General features: G+C 40.9%; 1 protein-coding gene across 1 annotated transcript in view; it reads left to right on the top strand.

Moving 5' to 3' along the window:
- SIK2 (salt inducible kinase 2) overlaps positions 1–19473 on the top strand; it is a 52483-nt gene extending 33010 nt beyond the window's left edge. Inside the window, exons 5-15 of the mRNA XM_074162338.1 lie at positions 1552–1676; positions 3832–3955; positions 5964–6184; positions 7589–7741; positions 10139–10303; positions 13554–13782; positions 14473–14754; positions 14937–15100; positions 16179–16295; positions 16955–17046; positions 18622–19473. Of these exons, the coding sequence (XP_074018439.1) occupies positions 1552–1676; positions 3832–3955; positions 5964–6184; positions 7589–7741; positions 10139–10303; positions 13554–13782; positions 14473–14754; positions 14937–15100; positions 16179–16295; positions 16955–17046; positions 18622–19210 (2261 nt within the window). The 3' untranslated portion in view covers positions 19211–19473. The remainder of the gene's footprint in view (positions 1–1551; positions 1677–3831; positions 3956–5963; positions 6185–7588; positions 7742–10138; positions 10304–13553; positions 13783–14472; positions 14755–14936; positions 15101–16178; positions 16296–16954; positions 17047–18621) is intronic.
- The last annotated feature ends 695 nt before the right edge of the window (positions 19474–20168 follow it).

Raw genomic sequence — 20168 nt, 5'->3', positions numbered from 1 at the left:
GTGGTGTGCTTGACGGTCTTTTAATGTTACTTGCCAGTGCTCCATTTTGTATTTCCTTTGGAGATAGAGCTGACCAGTTAGTGAATTGAAGCCAATTTGCCTGAAAGCCTTAAAACCGAAGAATATTTGTCCCTGTTATCAGATCTCTCTCCTTGAGAACTTCTCCTTCTTTGCTTTAGTATTAACAGCATTTGTTGTCATGGAGAACATATAGAGTGGCCTGCAACGCAAGTGGAACAGAGGACTAAGCAGTACGGAGCAGTAATGCTGGGAGCAACAGGGAGAAATGTTGGCTTCGTTGAATTCTATGAGAAAACTCCACTAGATTTCAGTGGAGCAAGTGTTTTGATTCATGGTGTGAACAGGTGCATCCAGAAACTCTGCTCCAGTGACTTTTATTAAGAGCCTTGTGTATTAATACTAAGGAGCGTCATGGAAGGAGTGTATTCAGAATGGGTATCTGCAGTGGATGTAGGAGGGACTTCTAGGATCCTGGCAGGAAGAATAAAGAATGCTAAAGGAAATAACGTATGAACTAAACAAAGGGAGCAAGAGTGATGGCAGGGTATAAGTGGAACTGGAAGATCTGGGCTCTGAAAAGCTCCAAAGACACCGGTAAGAGTGGAGTGGAAGGCAAGAGAGCTACAGATAGGAGCACCAGGGAGTGCGAGCAGCCACCTGAATTTCTGCATTTTGAAAATAATCAGTTTTGGTTCAGTTGTAAAGCCAGCTTCTTCAATATTAATGTTGTTTGCTGTATGGTTCTAGTAAAAAATACAAATGCCACCTGGGAAAGCAGCAACAGAGAAGCTAAAAAAAAATTGCATCAGACGCTATCTGACTTCATGTCTCTATGCAATACTGGCTGTCATTTTGCTTTTCACTATTGGATTATTACAAATGGTGACTAATGCTGAAGTCCCATTGGACCTGTGTCTGGTCCCATATTAAGCCAGAAAAAGAAACATTTAAAAGAACTGCTTAGTTGTGGAATGGTAAATTTCAGTTGTAGATTGAAAGGGCTGTAGACAATCCCAGTAGCAGGGTTTCCTTCCTAGCAAAAGGCTTTGTTTCCCCATGTTTGTTACTTTTGGCAGAGTTCCTTCCTCCTATCTCCAAAGTTGATGCTTTTGTTGTCAAGATTTGTTGTGTATTCAAGGCTGGAGAGCACCTAAAGAAAACTCAGGGAATCTCAGATCCAGTACTGAATTGGCAAGTAAATAAGCTCATATGTATGCATGATTGTCAGTTTGTTGAATTTTGGTGACAGCTGTTTATAAACTTGGATTTCGCAAACCAGTAGAAGTTTACTCAACTCCTACAGGTTGTGAAGCTTTGCAGAGTGTTTTAATAAGTACATAGTTGTCATGAAAATTGCAATATAGGACATTCAGCATCCCAATAAATATTTTAAGTGGGAGTACTGATAAAAGGATTTGTGATAGAGGCTTTCATGAATGAAAGTGAGCTTTCAGGCCTAGTCCATTCATATAATTATTCTTTGTCACGCAACTGAAGTTTGGAGTGACTTTCCCCTTAATTTCTCAACAGATTTTGGATTTGGAAATTTCTATAAGAGTGGTGAACCTCTGACGACTTGGTGTGGAAGCCCACCATATGCAGCGCCAGAAGTCTTTGAAGGACAGCAGTACGAGGGACCCCAGCTGGATATCTGGGTATCATTATTCTTTTTTCAACTGGGTTCAAGTCAACTATTAGGAAGCTGGAACAAAAGAATGATCTTTGATTTTTCTTAAGCTGCAGACAAGCTGTTCCTCTTCAGCTTTATTTCTTGAGTGTCATAAAATGCTTCTTAGCATTGAATAGCATTGAAGTTACCTATCCAGGTGGCTATTAAATGTACACTGTAGGTGTATGTTATCCCACTAGAGGGAAAACTGTAGCTCCTCGAAAGCTCTCCTGATTGAATGCATGAACTATGCTTTTTTCCCAGTGCATTTAGTATCTTCGTTAAGTGGGAACTGAACTTGTAAGGCTTTAAGTTCTCGATGAGGTTAAAGGGACTCTGAGCCACTGAAACATGAGAGATGATGACTGCTTTGCTTTTTGAGCTGGAAACAAGCACATTTGTGCCACAAACATTTCTACTGCAGGCAGCTGTGTGTTTTTGAATCGTGTCTCCATGTGTACTACTCTAACAGAAGATGATAGAGAACGCGCAACCCACGTTCTTATGCAATGGAAAAGGGACTAACATGAACTGAAGAAGTTCTGTGCACCCTTCACGCATTGTCAGAGCGTGCTTTTCATTCCTAATTTGCTTTTGGTTTGGGTTTTTTTGTTTGGTTGGTTTTTTAAGAATATTTTAGTGTTCTGGTGCTTACCATGATGGATTCATGCAACCAGAGACAGTACAATTTGTCAGTCTCTGCTCTGGCATCAGGTTTGCAGTAATAATATTGCACATAGCATAACAACACGGGCACTGACATTTTGGTCAGAGCCTGTTACACAAACGGGGCAGTTCAATGAAAGTCACCTTTCAGCTGCTAATCTAGTTTAAATTAATCTAATTGCATTAACAAATAAAAGCTGTACTTTTAGATACAGATAGTGTGTATGCATGAATCTCTCTATGTGCATACACATATATATGTAGCTAGCTAGAATTTAAGAAAAACAAGGCTACAGCCTTTCTGAACCTTCAGTAACTGGCAAGTAAATGTACAGCAGCCCCCAGCTATGCTTACTCTTTCAAGTAGCACAGACACTGTTTGAATGTCAGAAGTGAATCTCTGAACTTTGGTAAATGTTCTTTAAATATACGAGATTCTAAATTGTTAATAGAATCTGCCTGCCCACAAAGAGAGGCACACAAGTGTTTATATTTAAGATAAGTGAAGATGATGATGATGATGATTTTATCTTCTAAGATGAGTTCAGGATTCTGTATCTCTTTGCAACATCCAATCACAGGATAGGTCTGCTGAAAGTGCTAAGTTTGCAGGAGGAATGCAACAATCCACAGTTCAGTTTTTGGCAGGTTAAGGAGAGAAGCAGCTACTTTTAAAAATACCTATTTGATTTTAAAATCTGTGTACTTACAAACTTTTAAGGTGAATGCTGAATACCTGCTTTTTCCCCTTGAGAAATCCCAGTGCTGTGGCTGTCTATGCCAGCTGATTGGCATGAGGGTCTGGTGTGGTTATTTCCTCTAGTGTGGCGCTATATTTTTTTGGCATATACTCCAAGACTATTTCCACTTGCAGTGCCAATTAAATTAGCCTGGCAGTTGGAGGAGAGCTCTTGCCCAGATTGTCTCCTTTCGCTCATATTAAATAGTCCCTCGTGCTCAGCACTGGATACGGCAGTGCAGAATTATTAGTTGGTGTTCCCCTGAAGCTGACTATTCATGAAGTTACCAGCATGCCTCTTACCCAGGCTTTTTCAAATTGATAAACGCAAAAGGTTACAGTCTCTTATTTTGAGCGGCTGCTGTTTAAGGTTTGTTTTTGTTTGAACAACATTGAGATTAATAAAAAGTATCTCTAATTCTCACCTGAAGTTGGGGCTCACTTTTCAGGTATCATTCAGTCATCATCGTGGAGCTTCCTGCTAGCAGCCAGAATCTCTAACCCATTACACTTCAGCTTACCTGCTTATCAGCACAAGGTACTGCAAGCCTAGCCATTTTGGGTTAGCTGAGTGTTCTTAACGTTTAGGGGTCTTCAGAAATCTAACTCCTTTTTGTATAAATTTCGTGTTTCTGCCGAAGATAATTTTAATGTTTTCTGTGACAGGATTTGGCTAGCCAACCTCAGAGACTTGCTTGTAGCTTGAAAAATGAAATGACTCTTCTCTTTCTTACAGAGCATGGGTGTAGTTCTTTATGTTTTGGTCTGTGGAGCATTACCTTTTGACGGACCAACGCTCCCCATACTGAGGCAACGAGTTCTTGAAGGAAGGTTCAGGATCCCTTATTTTATGTCAGAAGGTAACAAAGTGTTCTCTTATGCTCTTAGTGTGGTAAACCTTGAGTAAATTCTAGAATCATCTCTCTTGCAATACAGCAGTGTGGTGCATCTGCGCACTAGGTCATGGTATGGCAGACTATTCGTTTTGCAAAGAAACACAAATTAGCCCAGGTGAGCTGTGTGCCTTTGCAGTTAGGCTGCTGCTAGGCAAACCAACTCATTTTGCCCTGCGCAACGCGTGGAGATTGCAGTGTGGCTGTGCCTATGGGGAGAGAGTCGAAATGGAAGCTGAAGGCTCTCTCATCCTACTGTGAACAGAAATATGGGGATGCAGGGGGAGAGACACATTTGTGCAGAAGTCCACATACATTTTAATGTGGAAAGAAAATATGCTGTCGAACTGAAGTTGTGGATTGGGTGTTTCCTGATTTTTGACCGTGTCTGCTAAACCAAAGCAAAAAAGTGCACAACCAGTTCATATGCCAGGTTCTCATTGTCCGCTCCCACATGTGAGTGAGAGATCTCTCCCTCGCCTCATTGCCCCATCTGTTGGGTTTTACTCTCCCTCATGCCTCTTCAGACAAGTGGGACCATTTCTGTGCAGGCTTTGATGATGTCCTTCAGCTTCCCTATATTAAAGGGTCTCAAAACCAGATTACTTCAAAACAACCTTCCCGAATCAAATCCTCCTTCAGTATGCTACTTTCTGTACTTCTTTTTAAAGGGAATTAAAAATATGTTTTTCAGCCCTGTTAAGGGTTCTGTGGTGTAAAACGTTCTGGTCCTCCCCTTTTTATTTCTGGTGGCATGTAATCCTGTGCACCACCTCTGAAAATAGCCACTACAGTGTAGCTATAGTGCATTTGGTTGCTTTTAGCAATGCAATTATGTCACCACGGCGACCCTCAGCTTCCTGGGCACATTTTGTGGCTGGTGCTGAACTGTACTGTATTTCTGTGACTTTGCTGACATAGGTATGCAAACTAGATCCAGGTACCTTTGTGTGAGTTGCGATCATTGCTGTGACTGCAGTGCAGATTTGCATTTTCACAGGCTGTTTGCAGCTCCACTTGCTGATCACATGGTGATGCAGGGAGTGGGGAAGGGTGCACCTCTTAACAAAACTTGAAAACAAGAGAAATAAATAGGAATTAAAGAGCCAGAAATCTCTCTCCACACTATTTGTCATAACTACCTGAATGGACTGACTCATAAAACTGTACTGTAGCCATATCATTGTCAGCTAGAAATGCATGGTGGATTGATAACTCCCTTAAAGGAACTCACATTGACTTCCTAGCATATACAAACTGCATGTTCATCTCATCTTCCAAAAACCAACTGAGATCTGAAGAAAAATGTGATGGTTTCAATGCCATGCAGTGTGTAGTAGTCAGAAAGTCAGCAATGGTTTGGTGTGTTCAGAATTATTCTGGCACCTAAAGCTACTGATTGTGCTTTGGTCCTGGAATTAAAACGGATAAACCTGCAGACCCACTGGCCACTATTCACAGCCACAGAGACATGATTCTTACCTTTGTTTTTGTGACCACTAGGCTGGAAATAAAATTCAAAAAATAGTAATAATCCAGACACTAACCCTAGTTTTGCCAATCCTTTGTTTTATGAGCCTGGACAAGCTATTTCAAACTGTGCTGGAGAAGCCCACCACACATCACAGAGGTTGTTAGATGCTTTATCAGTTAATGTTAGCACTGTACTTAGAACAGCACAAGCAGCTTCAAAGAGGTATTAAATATTACTATTACCCTAGTGTGGGAGCTGTGTAAAAGGAAAGGCACTGTTGAGCTATACGATGCATTTAAAGAAGTTGGGGTTTTGTTCTTCTTAATGTGACTTCTAATCTTGCTTTGAAAGATTGTTTTAGCCTTCAAGAAATGTATTTAGCACAGAAGCTAGGTAGAAGGCAGGCAGTTTCCTGTTGTCATGCTCTGTATTGGTAGGGCTCAGGTGAATATATGCAAGTACCACTTAGCAGGTTGGTAATATTTTTCTTTCCCCCAACAGAGTGTGAACATCTGATTAGAAGAATGTTGGTCCTAGACCCATCCAAACGGTTAACTATTGCTCAGATTAAGGAGCACAAGTGGATGCTTATAGAAGTTCCTGCACAGAGACCTATTCTTTATCCACCAGGAGAGGAGAATGAGCCTTCCATTGGAGAGTATAACGAGCAGGTCTTACGGCTAATGCACAGCCTTGGAATAGACCAACAGAAAACCATTGAGGTAAAATAGACTCAAACAGGTATTTGTCCCTGGAGGGAAAGTCTCCTGTTTTGTTTTGATGACTTGAATTTATTACCTCCGTTGCTTGCAATGTTCTTTATTTCAACAGCTAAGGCAAAAACCCCACAAAACTGGTGGTATATTTTACCTGGTCAGATCCTAGCAAGGGTAAACACATTAAACATGCTGTGCTGCTGATGCTTCAGTCTGTGCCAGCAGATTGCTCAGGAAGAGGAGAGATATCCCTCTAGAAAGTCTCCTAAATATCATTCCTAGTGGAGAGGAAGTGTCTGTGTTATGCAAACTGCAGGAAAAACATTGTGCGGTGTGCCCACAGACAACTTCACCTGTGTGCTTTATGCTGACTGGCCACACCCAGCTATTGCGGTCCAAGGCATCCTTTGCCCATAGAGGAAAACACGTCAATGAAAAAGCAGGACTGTGAGAGAAATGATACTCCTCTGTGTCAGAAATCCAAATTAGAACCCATGGAAAAGAATAATGTGTTCTGGTCACATGGCGCAGGACTAGATACTGTTCTTTCAGTGCATTAACTACTTAATTTAAAAAAGCACACATTTCAGAAAGTTTTGTTGGAATTGCTTTAAGCTAGAGGGCCCACAGAAATATAGTGTGCACTATGTAAAAAACGGTAGCCCATTAGGACTGCCTGTTAAAATGGTGATACTTGCTGCTGCTTATGATTTCTCATTTCTAGAGACTAGTTTGTTAGCAAAGTTGATTCTTAAGCATGAAAGTAAAATAAAGCAGCCGTATTAGCTTCCGTGCTGTTAGATTTCCTGGGTGGGGTTGGGTAAGCTATTACTTCTCAAATGGAGAGAGAGGAAGGGAAATCAGAATTGAAAGTAAATTCATTTTGAACTTCTATGAGGGTGGAAAATGAAATTCAAAAAGGAGCATAAAACCAGTAAGCAGTTGAATGTTTGTCCAATCCCAAGTCATGCTTCTTCTCAAACATAAATGGCAAGACTCCCTGTGGAGTTCACACAATCGTTTCCTTTAGGATGGTTGATACTTGAAACCATTGTGGAGGTTGGCAGTTTGAGTACTTTGAGAAGAGGCTAGTTTCTCTACATTGCAGAGGCTCAGTTCCCCGTTGCTTCTAGTGACTTGGAACGGCCAATGTATTCAGCTATATACTGTTGCAGCCCAGAACACACCAAGCTCCTGTGAGCTTGCCACTAAACTAAGGTTGATGCTTTTCTTTGCCTGGCACTCTGGTTTGACACTTTCTCAATTCAGAACATTTGCCTACCCCAATGAGTCTTAAATATCTTTGCTCTACCCCGCCTCCTTCCCCCCAATGGCAATTCTTTCTTATGTAGAACATAAAGGATAATGTATATTTGGCTGTACCCACACTTTTATGCTTCTCTTTTTCAGTCTCTGCAGAACAAGAGTTATAACCACTTTGCTGCTATCTATTACTTGTTGGTGGAAAGACTCAAATCACATCGGAGTAGCTTCCCCGTAGAACAGAGAGTTGATTCTCGTCAGCGTCGGCCAAGCACTATCGCTGAGCAGACAGTAGCCAAGGTAAGATCTCATTCCTAACAGAGCTAGACTTAAGACTGTTCAAGACATACTTTTCTTTCAAAATGGCATTTTTACATAGATTCACTTAGAATCCATTGCTGTTTTCTCATTTCTCTAGTATGTAGACTTGCAGCATTATTTTGGAAAGACTTTTTTGGATTTGCCTCCTGTCGGAACTGTATGATGACAAATCAGTTGTCTGGCATGCCTCCTACAGCTGCTCCTGCTGCCACCTCCTCCCCACTCCGGGGTGGGGGGAGAAAAAAAAAAAGAGGGTTTTGGAGGGCACTGGATAAGTTTTAAATGAGAAAGGGAAGTTGACTGCATTCTGAGGCCCAAAGTGCAAAACCAGGTCTTGGCTTTAATGGGTATCTGTGTATGGTTTAACCTTAACTCCCAGTTTATTTCCCAGTTAAAGGGAGAATACTGTGCTTGTGCTTCTAATTAGAACACTTCCATTTTTGAGAATGTCAGACCTTTTGTTGGGAAGTCATGGGTTAAAACGTTAGAGAAGTACCATTTCTGGAGACTGTGCAACACTAGGAGTATCTTTAATGTGATTGACAAACGAGCTGTTGAATTTATGGAGAGCTGTGCTAGCACGGGGTCTAAAAGCATGCAGGCGCTACTTAGCGTTTTAAACATAGTCACTCTAAAGGGACCCGTTGAAAATAAAATTGCTTTCCCCCCTGCTGTTCTCTAGATGTGCTGTCTCCCATAAAATGAAGCGTAGCAAAGAATAGTAAAGAGGTATCCAAAAGAAAATACTAGGATCAACCTATCAGGTTAAGACACCAATTCATTGTGGTACCTTAAGTTACCCGATAAAAATATCATTGTCATGAGACTCCTAATGGCTCAAGACTCAGAGATTCATTCCTAAATAATGTCATTTCTTTTTAATATTTGCACCACTTTTTCCTCCTGTGACCCAGCAAGAGTCCAATCTCATGGGAGACTTCGCAGTATGGCTGCAAAACCTCTATGTGTGTACAGCCAATGTGATGACTGACTAATTGATTTAAGTCTTAAGGATGTCATGTGTATTTTATCAAGAGCCATTCTGGGTGCTTCTTATGTCTGGTGCCAGCTCTTCCACTGCGGAAGGCTGTCCACTTAGTATCCTCTCTAATTATACTGACTGATTCAGCACAGGCTCTAAGGCTATTTAGTCTGCTTCTTCCCTAGTAATTTTCTTCAGAAGGGTCATGTACAGTTTATCGTGTCTTAGTCCAATAATTCTCAGATTATTTTTTTTTTACATGTTCTTTTGTTTCGTTGAGATACAAAGATGTACAGTTTTTGATTTCTATTAATGCATAACAGGAAACATGAAAGACTTGGCCTAAGATGACTCAGATTTATTGTGGTCTCAAGTAAACACTCTCAAGTTCACAGCCCAGACTTCACTTCTAGGAGAAATCTCAACCATGCTGCTCCTTTTTTGCTTGAGACAGCAAGACACTATTTGGGTTTGGATTCTGTTGAAATCAAAGCCAAATCACTTCAGCTATGAAAACATAGGTCCAGGAACAATATGGCTGACAAAGATTAAAACCAGCTATTTTCTTAGATAGTAGTTCTAATGATAGAAAGACACAGTATTCCAAAGCATATTATTAATTATAAGATGTAGTAAAAGCAGGTGGAAACAGATGAATAAGGAGGAAGAAAAAACCTCCTAGAAGGTAGTTCCATATCATACTAAATTTCTGTACTTTATAGCCAGATAACCACTTTTTCCTCGGGACTGCAAGCAATCTTGCAGTTATCCTGAGTAACAAGATAATTTGTTTTCACACATGGTGGCACCACAGGCTCCTGTATAAGGCTGCTTGTTTCCTTTTGGACAGGCAAGTTGCATGGATACTGCACTTCAGGAAATTAAGGTTAAGAAACCGTGAAAACCACTGTTTTTCTAATTGTGCCATGCTTGCCTTTCCCCAGGGCACACCTCTCCCTTCAACAACGCTCCCTCTAATCCCTTATTTCAGATCCAGCCTGCTGTAGTCTTTCTCATGCTTTTTCCTGCAGGAATCAGTGCATGTTAGAAAAGTCATTGAAACTAGCCCTGTGCCTCATAGTAATATTAAGGGGTTGTGTACTGAATATAAAAAGTAATTCTAGCATCTCAGAAGTTGGAGGTCACCAAAGGGTCCCAAACACTGCCTTTATTAGTAAGTGCTCAGCTTCACTAAGTAGCTAGGTTAACAATGTTTGGGGGGTTTGGTATTTTGTTATGTTTGTGTGTTTTGGGGGGGTGGTGCTTTTTTAAATTCTAAGAGTGTGCAATTCATCAAGAGTGAGGAAATAAATCTCATACTTCTCCTGCTTTGGAAATGGGCTAGCTATTGTTTCTTTTTGAATGTTGTTTTCTACCTAAAATTGTTCTTTTAGGCACAAGCTGTGGTACCGTCAGTTAACTTGCATTCACAAAATGCAAGGTTGTTGCAGTCTCCAGGTCTTCCCTCAGCATCAGGAGCAGAAACCTTTTCATTCCCTCCATCCAGCTGCCAGGGAGAGACAGCTTTTATGGAGGAAGAAAGAGTGGAGACACCAAAGGTACAGCTTAAAATCACCCTAATGATATTTTGTTAAAAATCATTAAGGCTAAAAAAGATTGTTGCCTTTTAAATTACTGCCTAATAAAAGCACAGCTAGCTCTTCAATAATTAATTGAAGATCAGTTCCTTCCGGCGGGGTAGAGTTCATCATCCGAGCACAAAGCACTGTGGAGTTTGGGCCAGAGCATTTGCTAATCCAAACTAATGTCACTTCATTGACCTTGGAACGCCTTCTGTGTCTTGGTACTTGCTGAGCTGGAGAATCCTGCTGCGTCTCTCCTTTCAGTAGCCTTTTCCTCAAAGACCTGATGTTCTCAACCTCCTCCCAGGCACTTAAGCATATGCTGTCCCCCAAAATTCTGGTCTCCAGCACGTTCTCGTTCCTGGGTAACCTCTCAGGATAGACAGCAAGTCAGATACAAAGACCTTTAGTATCTAAACACTTGATTTGTACATTTCTTGTACTAGCTGGAAAAAACACATGCCTGTTTCTCTAAATTTAGGTATTCTCCGAGTGTCACAGTTCTAGGTATTCCAGATACTTTTTCTACTTCTCTCTTGAATATATCTTTCAACAGATGCGTCTCTCTTTTGATCACTAATCTGCCTCTACCGTTCTTTGCTTACATTCAATCTTACCACACTTTCATTTGTAAAAGAAAAATCAACATACAATAGTAGCGTTTTTTTCTTCTTCTCAAACATTTTAAAGAGGTCTGAAGGCTCGTCATATGTAGCTTCTAATACAAAGAGTTCACTGCTGAGCATCTGGAGTAACCTACTCAGCTACTCATCCAAAAAATCAGACAAATGAGAACAGGAAGGTACAATGGAACCTTAACCATAAGTCTCAGTTGCCAGATAAAGCAATTAAAATAGCATGCACTTAAAATTCCATATCGCTGCCAATTTCATAATAATCCATCCAAAAGAGTTACATTTTTGGTGGGGTTTTTTTGTTGTTGTTGAATGATAAATAGCCAGCAGGACCTTCTGACTGTCAAAAACTATTAGAACTGCAGCATCTCAAAAGAGGTTGTAGCAGTTGTAGGCCATTTCTGTAACTAGGAATGCCTGTAAAATCTTCACTGGAGATCATGTAAAATTGTGGCTTCATCTAATGGGTTTTGTTTCCTGTAATCAGGCTGGAAGACTTTGTGTAAGCTTTCCACACCTCCACAGTTAACTGACTTAACTGAACTCAACTAATAGGATGTGATGGCTCCACAGCCTTCCAAATGTATGGTTACAGCTTCACTCTCTGAAGGGAGCTACAGTCAGATCTATTTTGCCATGCAACTTTGAGGTCTGTGACAATACTCTGCAGGGTAGCAAAGAGTAAGTGAAATACACGGGAGTTAGCAGTTAGAGCTTTTGTGAGGAAGGGGAATTAGCTTAAAAGAATTACCTTGAAGAAGTATATTATTATTGTTATTATTCTCATGAAACTTTTGTTGTTCTGTCACATATCACATCGTATTATAACTTTAATTTTAGCATATTGTATTTTTCCTGGTGCCACCTAGGAGTTTGATTCCATGCTTGTAATTTTGAAGCTTTTATTGCTCACTTACTGGTTAGTTACCAACACTAAGATTGTAGCCCCGGTTCTCATTGCTGTTTTAAGTAACTCCTTGTGTGGTCTCTTACAGCTGGAAAGCAAAAAAGCAGTTCAAAGACACTTGGAAATTAACATTTCAAACTTTATTTTGCATCCCCCTTTGCTTTTATAGATGCAGTTTTGCCAGAGCAGATCAACAAACGGTTACTACAGTGAGGTGTCAAATCACAACTGACTTGGGAATATTCAGTGTCTCAAGTATTATAGAACATGTCCGCTAAAGACTTCCAAGCTGTGATCCATGTGCCATCGTAAACTACAGAGGGCCAACTGCCCACATGGTACTGGTTCTCTTTCCTTTCAGGCAGTTCACTAAATAGTCTTTCCAGTGCTGCCAGATCAGTGGAAAGCGTTTTCCACAGATGGAAAGTAATGTGTGCACGAAATTAAGCTTAAAGATGTAATCCATTAAATTAAAAGAGAAGCAGCAGTTCCAAAATTTTCCTGTGCAAGCATCGTCATTTTACTGATGCTCAAAATATTTATAGCTGTTTCTCGATACTGCTTTAAATATTTTCCTAGAGTATTAGGAAAATGTAGTCTGCTTGCAAGACCACTTGTTAAAAGCTACTGTTAAGGCAGTGAAGCTTCTTTTCCAGAAACACTTGTTTTCAAAATACTGAAGGACTTTGAAGAAAATTCGGGAGCGGTTCATCAACAGTTTTACGTAAAGTCACCTGTAGCAGTGACAGGTTTTACGCTAAATGAGCATGTTGTTTCATTCATATTTTACCCAACCTGATCCTACCAAAAAGGTAGGAGTGACTTGTGCAATGGGACGCTAATTTGAGCTTCTAAGGCATTAAAGAACAGAATACCCACCCCAAAACTGCATGACATGCAAGCTGTGGTCCTCAAAACCCAAGCAGTTGCATATGGCAAAGAATTAGTTAAGGTACAGAAGGATTCAGGACAAACTGATTTGGAGAATTGAAACAGAATTAAAATCCTAGGAGCATTTTAGGTTGGAAAAGTACCTCTAAAGGCCCTCTAGTCCAACCTCCTGCTAAAAGGAGGTCCAACTGTAAAGCTAGATGAGCTCTGAGCTTTATCAAGTTGAGTGAATCCAAGGAGGGGGATTCCACACCATCTCTAGGCAATCTTTGTTTTGCAGAGGAGCACCATGAATCAAATGGACTTTTGCTGCAAAGTGTGCATTTATTGTATTATTCTTGAACACAACTCTGCAAGAATGCTGCACAATTAAATGCAAGACTTCTTTCATAGTGTTTATCTGAGTGTGATGAATGAGCACAGTAGGTATAGTAAGGGGAAACAATAATACTGTGCATTCCATAAATATTTTGTTAAGCTGGCAAAGGTTTCTAATAACTGGGGAAAAAAAAAAAAAAGCAGCCCTGGAGAACATAGTACTGTGGAAATAAGAGTATTTAGATTTAGGGAGTGGAGTACTTAGAGAATGTCAGCGGTGATCCTACGAGGGATTTGTTTGTCACGTACAATTCTTAACAAGTCTTACTTAACTCAGTAGATTATAGGGAGGTTCAAGCAATTTAAATATCCAAGCTGCTTTCAGTCTACATGATAGGGAGACATTTCTTGCACTTTGGGGTGATGTTCTGTGCACATAATTGAAAGCTGTCCATCTTCTCCTTGTGCCATTTAGGTAAATGGCTGCCTGCTAGATCCTGTACCTCCTGTGGTGATTAGGAAAGGGTGCCAATCACTGCCTACCAGTATGATGGAAACTTCTATCGATGAAGGAATAGAGACAGAAGGCGAGTCAGAAGATGACCCTGCGCAGGCATTTGCAGCCCTCCAAGCAGCTCGCTGTGGGAAGCGACGTCACACTCTGGCAGAAGTTACCAACCAGCTGGTGATGATGCCAGGCACAGGTACGGAAGTTAGCACAGACATCTCAAAGCTCATTTCCTGCTCTCAGCACTCAATCTAATAAGCCTAAGATGAAAAACACTAGGTTTTAAGTGACAAGCACAAGACAGTTTCTTGGTTTTGTTACTTAGCATTTGCTATAAAGGCCAAAAGGGAAAAAAAGCCCCACAACAAAATACCCCAAAACCTGCTGTACAGACAGTACAAAACCAAAGCAGCAAACATGCAGCTGGCTACAGTCATGTACATCCCCAATAGCAACTGCTAAAGTCTGGCAAGTTGGTTTGTACTTTTTCACATAACTAAGTGTCCCCAAAAGATGTGCTGACAGAGGAGGACAGTGGTGAAAACAAAAACCTCTTGTTTCTTACGTATTCCAAAACCAGCAAGGTGACCAAGCCTTTCAGCTCAGGCTTGTGAGGATTATCTGTGGAAAAAAAAACACTGAATGCTCCCCAAACAAGCCAGTGAACATTATCTGCATAGCATCCTACGCTGCAGTAATGTAAAAATCAGTAGCAAATCCTCATTCTGGTACTGCAAGTGTTAAATTACAATTACTTTATCAGACTTGATTTTGTTTTCTCTAAGACAGTCACTGTTGGCAGAAATAGCTTGAGCCTGTGGCACTTTCTTTGCTTTGCTAAATTGCTGCTACACTTTCCTTTTCTGGCTTTTGATTTTTATCACAGGGAAGGTCTACTCATTGGATGAAAACTCATCTCTGGGCAGTATTGATTCGGAGTATGACATGGGATCCATTCAGAGAGATATTAAATTTCTGGAAGACACCCCTTCCTTGAAAGAAATGGTGCTAACTAACCAACAAGCACCCAGAATGACACCTTTTATAGGTCTGAGACCTGCCAATCCAGCCATGCAGGCACTCACCTCCCAAAAGCGAGAGACCCACAACCGCTCTCCTGTCAGTTTCCGAGAAGGGCGCAGAGCTTCTGACACATCTCTCACACAAGGTAATTATACCTATTGTCATGACACGTTATACCTAGACATAGTAGTAACTGTACTCCCTACACAGAAGCACCAAGCCACCTTGTGACTTGGTTGTTACCTTATCTCACGTTTGCTATGCTAACCAGATATGAATTAACTGATTTTCTGACAAGGATTTTGCTCAACTCTTCTTCTTCTCCAGGAATTGTAGCATTTAGACAGCACCTCCAGAATCTGGCACGAACTAAAGGAATCCTGGAACTGAACAAAGTCCAGTTGCTGTATGAACAGATGGGATCAGAAGAAGAACCTTCTCTGACATCAACTGCCACCCAGTTGCAGGACATCATTAATAGTCCTCCGCAGGTACTTAAACCAGAAATCAAGCTTCATCTTTCAAGAGTTAATGCTTTGGGACTGATAAGGAGAGGATAAGATGTTCTGGACATCTGAGAAGAGCTAATTTACAGATAAAGTTCCCTCTTCTCCTTTCTGTCTGCAGAATAGAGAATGGGCGTTTGCAGGCTAGACCTTACCATCCTCATGGTGTCAGTGAGATTGCTTTGTTAGCTTTCTGAATCCAACATTTTCTTATTGCTTTTAATCTGAAGGATGATTTAGATTTAAAAAAAGCCAAATAATATCTTTTCCTGTTAGAGTTGGTCTGGTATAATTGTAAGAAGTATAAAAGCCGAGTGGTAACAGCCTGATTTGTGTAGTGAAATGCTAAATAGCTTCTACCAGCTCCCTAGTTACTTGATTCAAGTGAAACAGGTCGCAGCAAACAGGAATCATAAATTCCTGTTAAACCCCAGGAATAAAATGGGTAAGATGTACACAGGCACTCTGAGGACCTAATATTCCAGATGGAGTCTGCTATTCTTAAAGCTCCAGCTGTTACTTTCTGACTGCTGGAAAACTTCAGCTCTGACAACCACAAAGTTGTAATGCTTTCACAAGAACCTCTCGCTTGATGTAAACACACTGCAGTGCTTATGGTATTCTCATGACAACAATTCACTCCCCTCCCATGTCAGCACTCTCCAGCTTGCTAGAGATGCCTACTCTGTGTGTATCCTCTCCACCACCATTGAAAGCTTTTCACCTTCTGTTTTGAAGCTATGAAATGAGAGCTGCACGAACGCACATTGAGAGTTTGGACAGTTTTCTAACCCTGTACATTTAATATTCAGAGGGCAAGTCAGAAAATACATTTTATATAATACTATTTTAATTACAGATGTAATCTCTTGCCATTTTGTAGCACAAATAGTTCAAAGTTTTATAATTTAGGCTCCTCACCATGCAGTGAAAGTGGTGAGTGACACCAGAGACCAGTCCGTATGGCAGCTATGAAACCTCTGTCAGGGGAAATCCTTAAAGAAAGGGTTGAAGCAGAAAAGCCTATTTCTGGGGATGAAACTTGTTCCTCTTCTCTCTGCAGGAGGAAGCATCTCAGCAGCAGCAGGAAGCTGCATCTACTTTCCCTAATGGTGCACATCCCCCATTATTATCCAGACGGCAGAGCTTAGAAACGCAGTACTTAAAACACAGGCTCCAGGTACCATACCTCCCCTCCACTGAATTAAAACAGCTGCTGCCACTACACAGCAGACTAGCCTTCTAGATCTTATTTCTCAGGAAAATTCAGTCAAAGGCTAAATTAGCAGAGAACAACTGAATTTGAAATTATGCTGTATTTTTCTTTTGTCAGACACTGATCCTAATTATGCAAAAAGTATACTATATTACTCTGTTTTCCTACTCAGTCTGTTACTGCATAGTGTTGTTAAGACAAGTTGAAGTAACCGCTAGTGAATGCCGATTGTTTTGCACCCCATAAAGGTTATGCATCAGCATCTGAGGAGCCACTTCTGATCCCCAGGGCTTACTGTTCACCCCTGCCTTTTTTTTTTTTTTTAAACCAATTTTCATATAGCTTTAGTTTATAAAAAACTTTTTTTCCAGATTGCAGCTTCTCTTTCACTTGGGGAGAAGTCTTTCTGTGGATTCATAGGGTACAATCTATCATGCAAAGATATTCTTTCTGTAAGGGTTAGAAGCAGTGGCTGTGGTTTTAGATAGTAGCTTTACTGACAGCTTCTGAAAATGGAGCTGGGCAGTTACACTGTCGTAAGGGTAGACAATCTTCTTTCACTTGCTTTGCGGACTAATGCATTAAATCAAATGCAATTTAAAACAGCACTGCTTTTCTTGCAGAAACCCACACTACTATCAAAAGCTCAGAATACTTGCCAGCTGTACTGCAAAGAATTGCCCCGGAGTCTGGAACAGCAGTTACAGGAGCACAGGTAAGAAGCTTTCAAACTATGCAGATAAGTAATACAAGAACTGGAACAATCTTTGTCCATTTAGAAATTCTTTGAATAAGGACAGCTTCACATTAAAATTTGTAAGGACACAGCCCTTCTATTAAAAGAGGGACAACAGTCCTGCCCCATGCTTACAAATTTCTGTGCTATGAGCTCTTTATCAGCTAACACTGCTATGGTGCAGGTAAACTGCAAATACCTTCATGCTTCATTTAGTGCTAATGGGTGTATAGAAGCATAGGAGGAAGCCACCGTACTACTTACACATTGTTGTACTTAATTTCACCCTCATCCTCCCAACCACCCACTGCTTATAACCTACAGGTTGCAGTATTTAACTTAAGTCAGAACATGGATCATGTATTTCTGCCTGCTGGGATGTCATTTAGATATTTTCTGTCTTATTCCCAAGGCCCAATAATTTTACAGTAAATTAAATCATTTTTTCTTGTAATAACAAGATCAGTTTAGCGGTGACCCTCCTCTGAAAAAGTTACAGTAAAAAGCGAATAGATTTGAAATGTCCCCTTATAACTGTAGGTATTGTAGCAGACAAGATTTTAATTGCCAAGTTAAAGGGCTGTAAGCTTTTTATGAGCTCATCATTTGGTAATCAAACAAGTAAGCAAGACAGGTACTGAACAGTTACTAGCCCTGAGTTTTGCAAAAGAATCACAGAAAGGAGGAGGAAAATAACCTAGCTACATGCTGTCTAGAACAAAAAAACCTGAGGAACAGGGGTATAAAAATGCTATTTGATTTCAAGAAAGCATGCAATCTGAAATTACTTTTTAGCTTATGGCTGCTCCTGACAACTGTAGAGTTGATTAATCCTAATCAAGAACTTAACTAACAGTGTTGAGAGCAGCTTGGTGTATTTCTTAAGAATAGAAAGTCTGCAAAGAGAAATAAGCTGGGAAGCAATAGATTCATTTTCTGAACGCTGTCTGCTTGTGTCAGTAGTAGGTTTCCTATTTCTGCATGCTTTGGGAATTGGCTGGCAGGAGACCTCCACTTTGTCATATCACAGGACTTTGTCAGAGGTAGCTACACCTTTGCATTGTGTTGTAAATTCTCACTGTTTGTAAAGAGCCAAAAATCTGGAGTATCATAAAAGTTCACAGGGAGCGGTGCAGTTCAGAGAAAAAGAATATGGCGGGGAAGGAGACTTTGTTCATTTCTATTAGTAGCCAGCAGTACTCAAGTCTTCAGCTCCCAAGTTCCCCAGAGCAGTGAATAGCAGCCTTAAAATACAAATACAATGCATCTTATTCTTAGCAAACAAAATTAAACAATGCATGGGATTAACTTAACTGCACAGGAAAAATTCACTAGGCCATTAAAAATGTTATCAAAACTGAGCCTCTGCACATTTGCTGAAAGGTGAAGATTCTGGTCTGCTGTAAAATTCAATAAACAAGATTGCCCAGGAATTTTCCAATTCTGTACTTCACTCCCTGGTGGAACTGTTGGAGTGAGTAGCAGGCAGGACTCACGCTAGCACCTTAACACTTCAAAAGGCGAAAATAATTGCTGTTTATGTCCTTGATTCAGGCTGCATCAGAAGAGACTCTTTCTCCAGAAGCAGTCCCAGCTGCAGGCCTATTTTAACCAAATGCAAATAGCTGAGAGCTCATACCCAAGGTCAAGTCAACTGCCACTTTCATGCCAAGAGGAGCAACAACAGCAGCAGCAGCAGCAATCGACGCAGTTCAGCTTGCAGCAGCCTCTGAGCCCTGTAATGGAGCCTTCCTCAGAACAAATGCAATACGACCCCTTCCTCAGTCAATACCAGAAGGTACAGCTGGATCCGCTGCCACCCTCCCAGATCACCAGCTCATCACGGTTGTCATCACCAGTTCAGGTGCAGCAGCCACCACAGTCCTTACAATATTCATATGAGACTTGTGAATTGCCTGTTGTCACCTCTTCTGAGCCAGACTACCCAGACCAGTGCCCATATTCCATGGACCCAGCACAACAAAGCAGTGTAGCATTGCCTGACAGCCAGAGCAGCTCAGCATCTCGCGAGTCTCAGTCAAACTATGATGCATTAACCCTCTCGGAATTGCCTGGACTCTTTGATTGCGAAATGATGGAGACTGTAGATCCCCAGCACAGTGGCTATGTCCTGGTGAATTAATACTATGGGGTGACTAACATGAGTGAAAGACAGGACTAACGGAGAAGCATGTGAATTTTTGTTTTTTGTTCCTACCCCAAAGTTCATGGTAATTTTTCAACCGTTGAATTAACAGGGGAACTAAAAATTCACCTGACTGGAAGAAAAGCAGGAGGTGGTGAGAAGTGTTTGGCCACTAACTAGCTCCTCTTGCTGGTGGCAGGGGCTAGAGAACAGACAGTGCAGTTTCATCCCACAAAGAACTAGTTTGCATAGAAGGAGACAAAAAAAAAAAAAATTGAATTTTAGAGGAAGGAAGTAGCCCCTTCTAAAAAAATTGGGGAGTTTGTCAGCATTCATCTAACATTCACTTGGAGAAATAAGAATGAGTGTACATCGTATTGTACTTCTTGGCAATAAAAGCAATAGTTTTCATTGAAATTCAGGGTAGATTTGGGTCTGTGCTGATGGCAACTGTAATACTCTTGAAACAGTAGCGTGAGGTGGAATTAAAGGAAAGTTGCACTTTGGCATCCAATTGCTGGTTAAGCTACTGATCTGGAACTACGCAGTGGTAAATCCCTGACATCACCAGGCATCTCAGACAGCCTCCCCTTCCTCCTGCTAGCAAGTAAACAGTATTTCTCAAGCCTGCCAAGGAACTTTTAATGGTCCACTAAGGGAAGCTTTTGGATCTCTGCTAAGTGACATCTTTACTTTGTCAAAAGATACCTGGAACTGACACAGGGCACCACAGTGGTTTGTAGAGACCTCTGGGTGGGAATCAGAATACAAAAGGATAAAACGTTAGCTAACAGAAATAGAAGGTAAGAAGTACCATGAGAAAAGTCAAGAGTTGCAAACAATGGCATTTAAAAAAAGGTAAAAAATTCACCAGGGTGGCTTTTGAAATCAACCCTTTTTGCAGGAAGGCCTTTGTGGAGGGCTCTGTCTTGGAGAAGTTCCAATCACTAGAAAG

This window comes from Numenius arquata, chromosome 22 (genome assembly GCF_964106895.1).
Source record: "Numenius arquata chromosome 22, bNumArq3.hap1.1, whole genome shotgun sequence".
NCBI lineage: Eukaryota > Metazoa > Chordata > Aves > Charadriiformes > Scolopacidae > Numenius > Numenius arquata.
The sequence above is the reverse complement of the archived record's forward strand: the minus strand, read 5'-3'. Positions and strand labels throughout refer to the sequence as shown.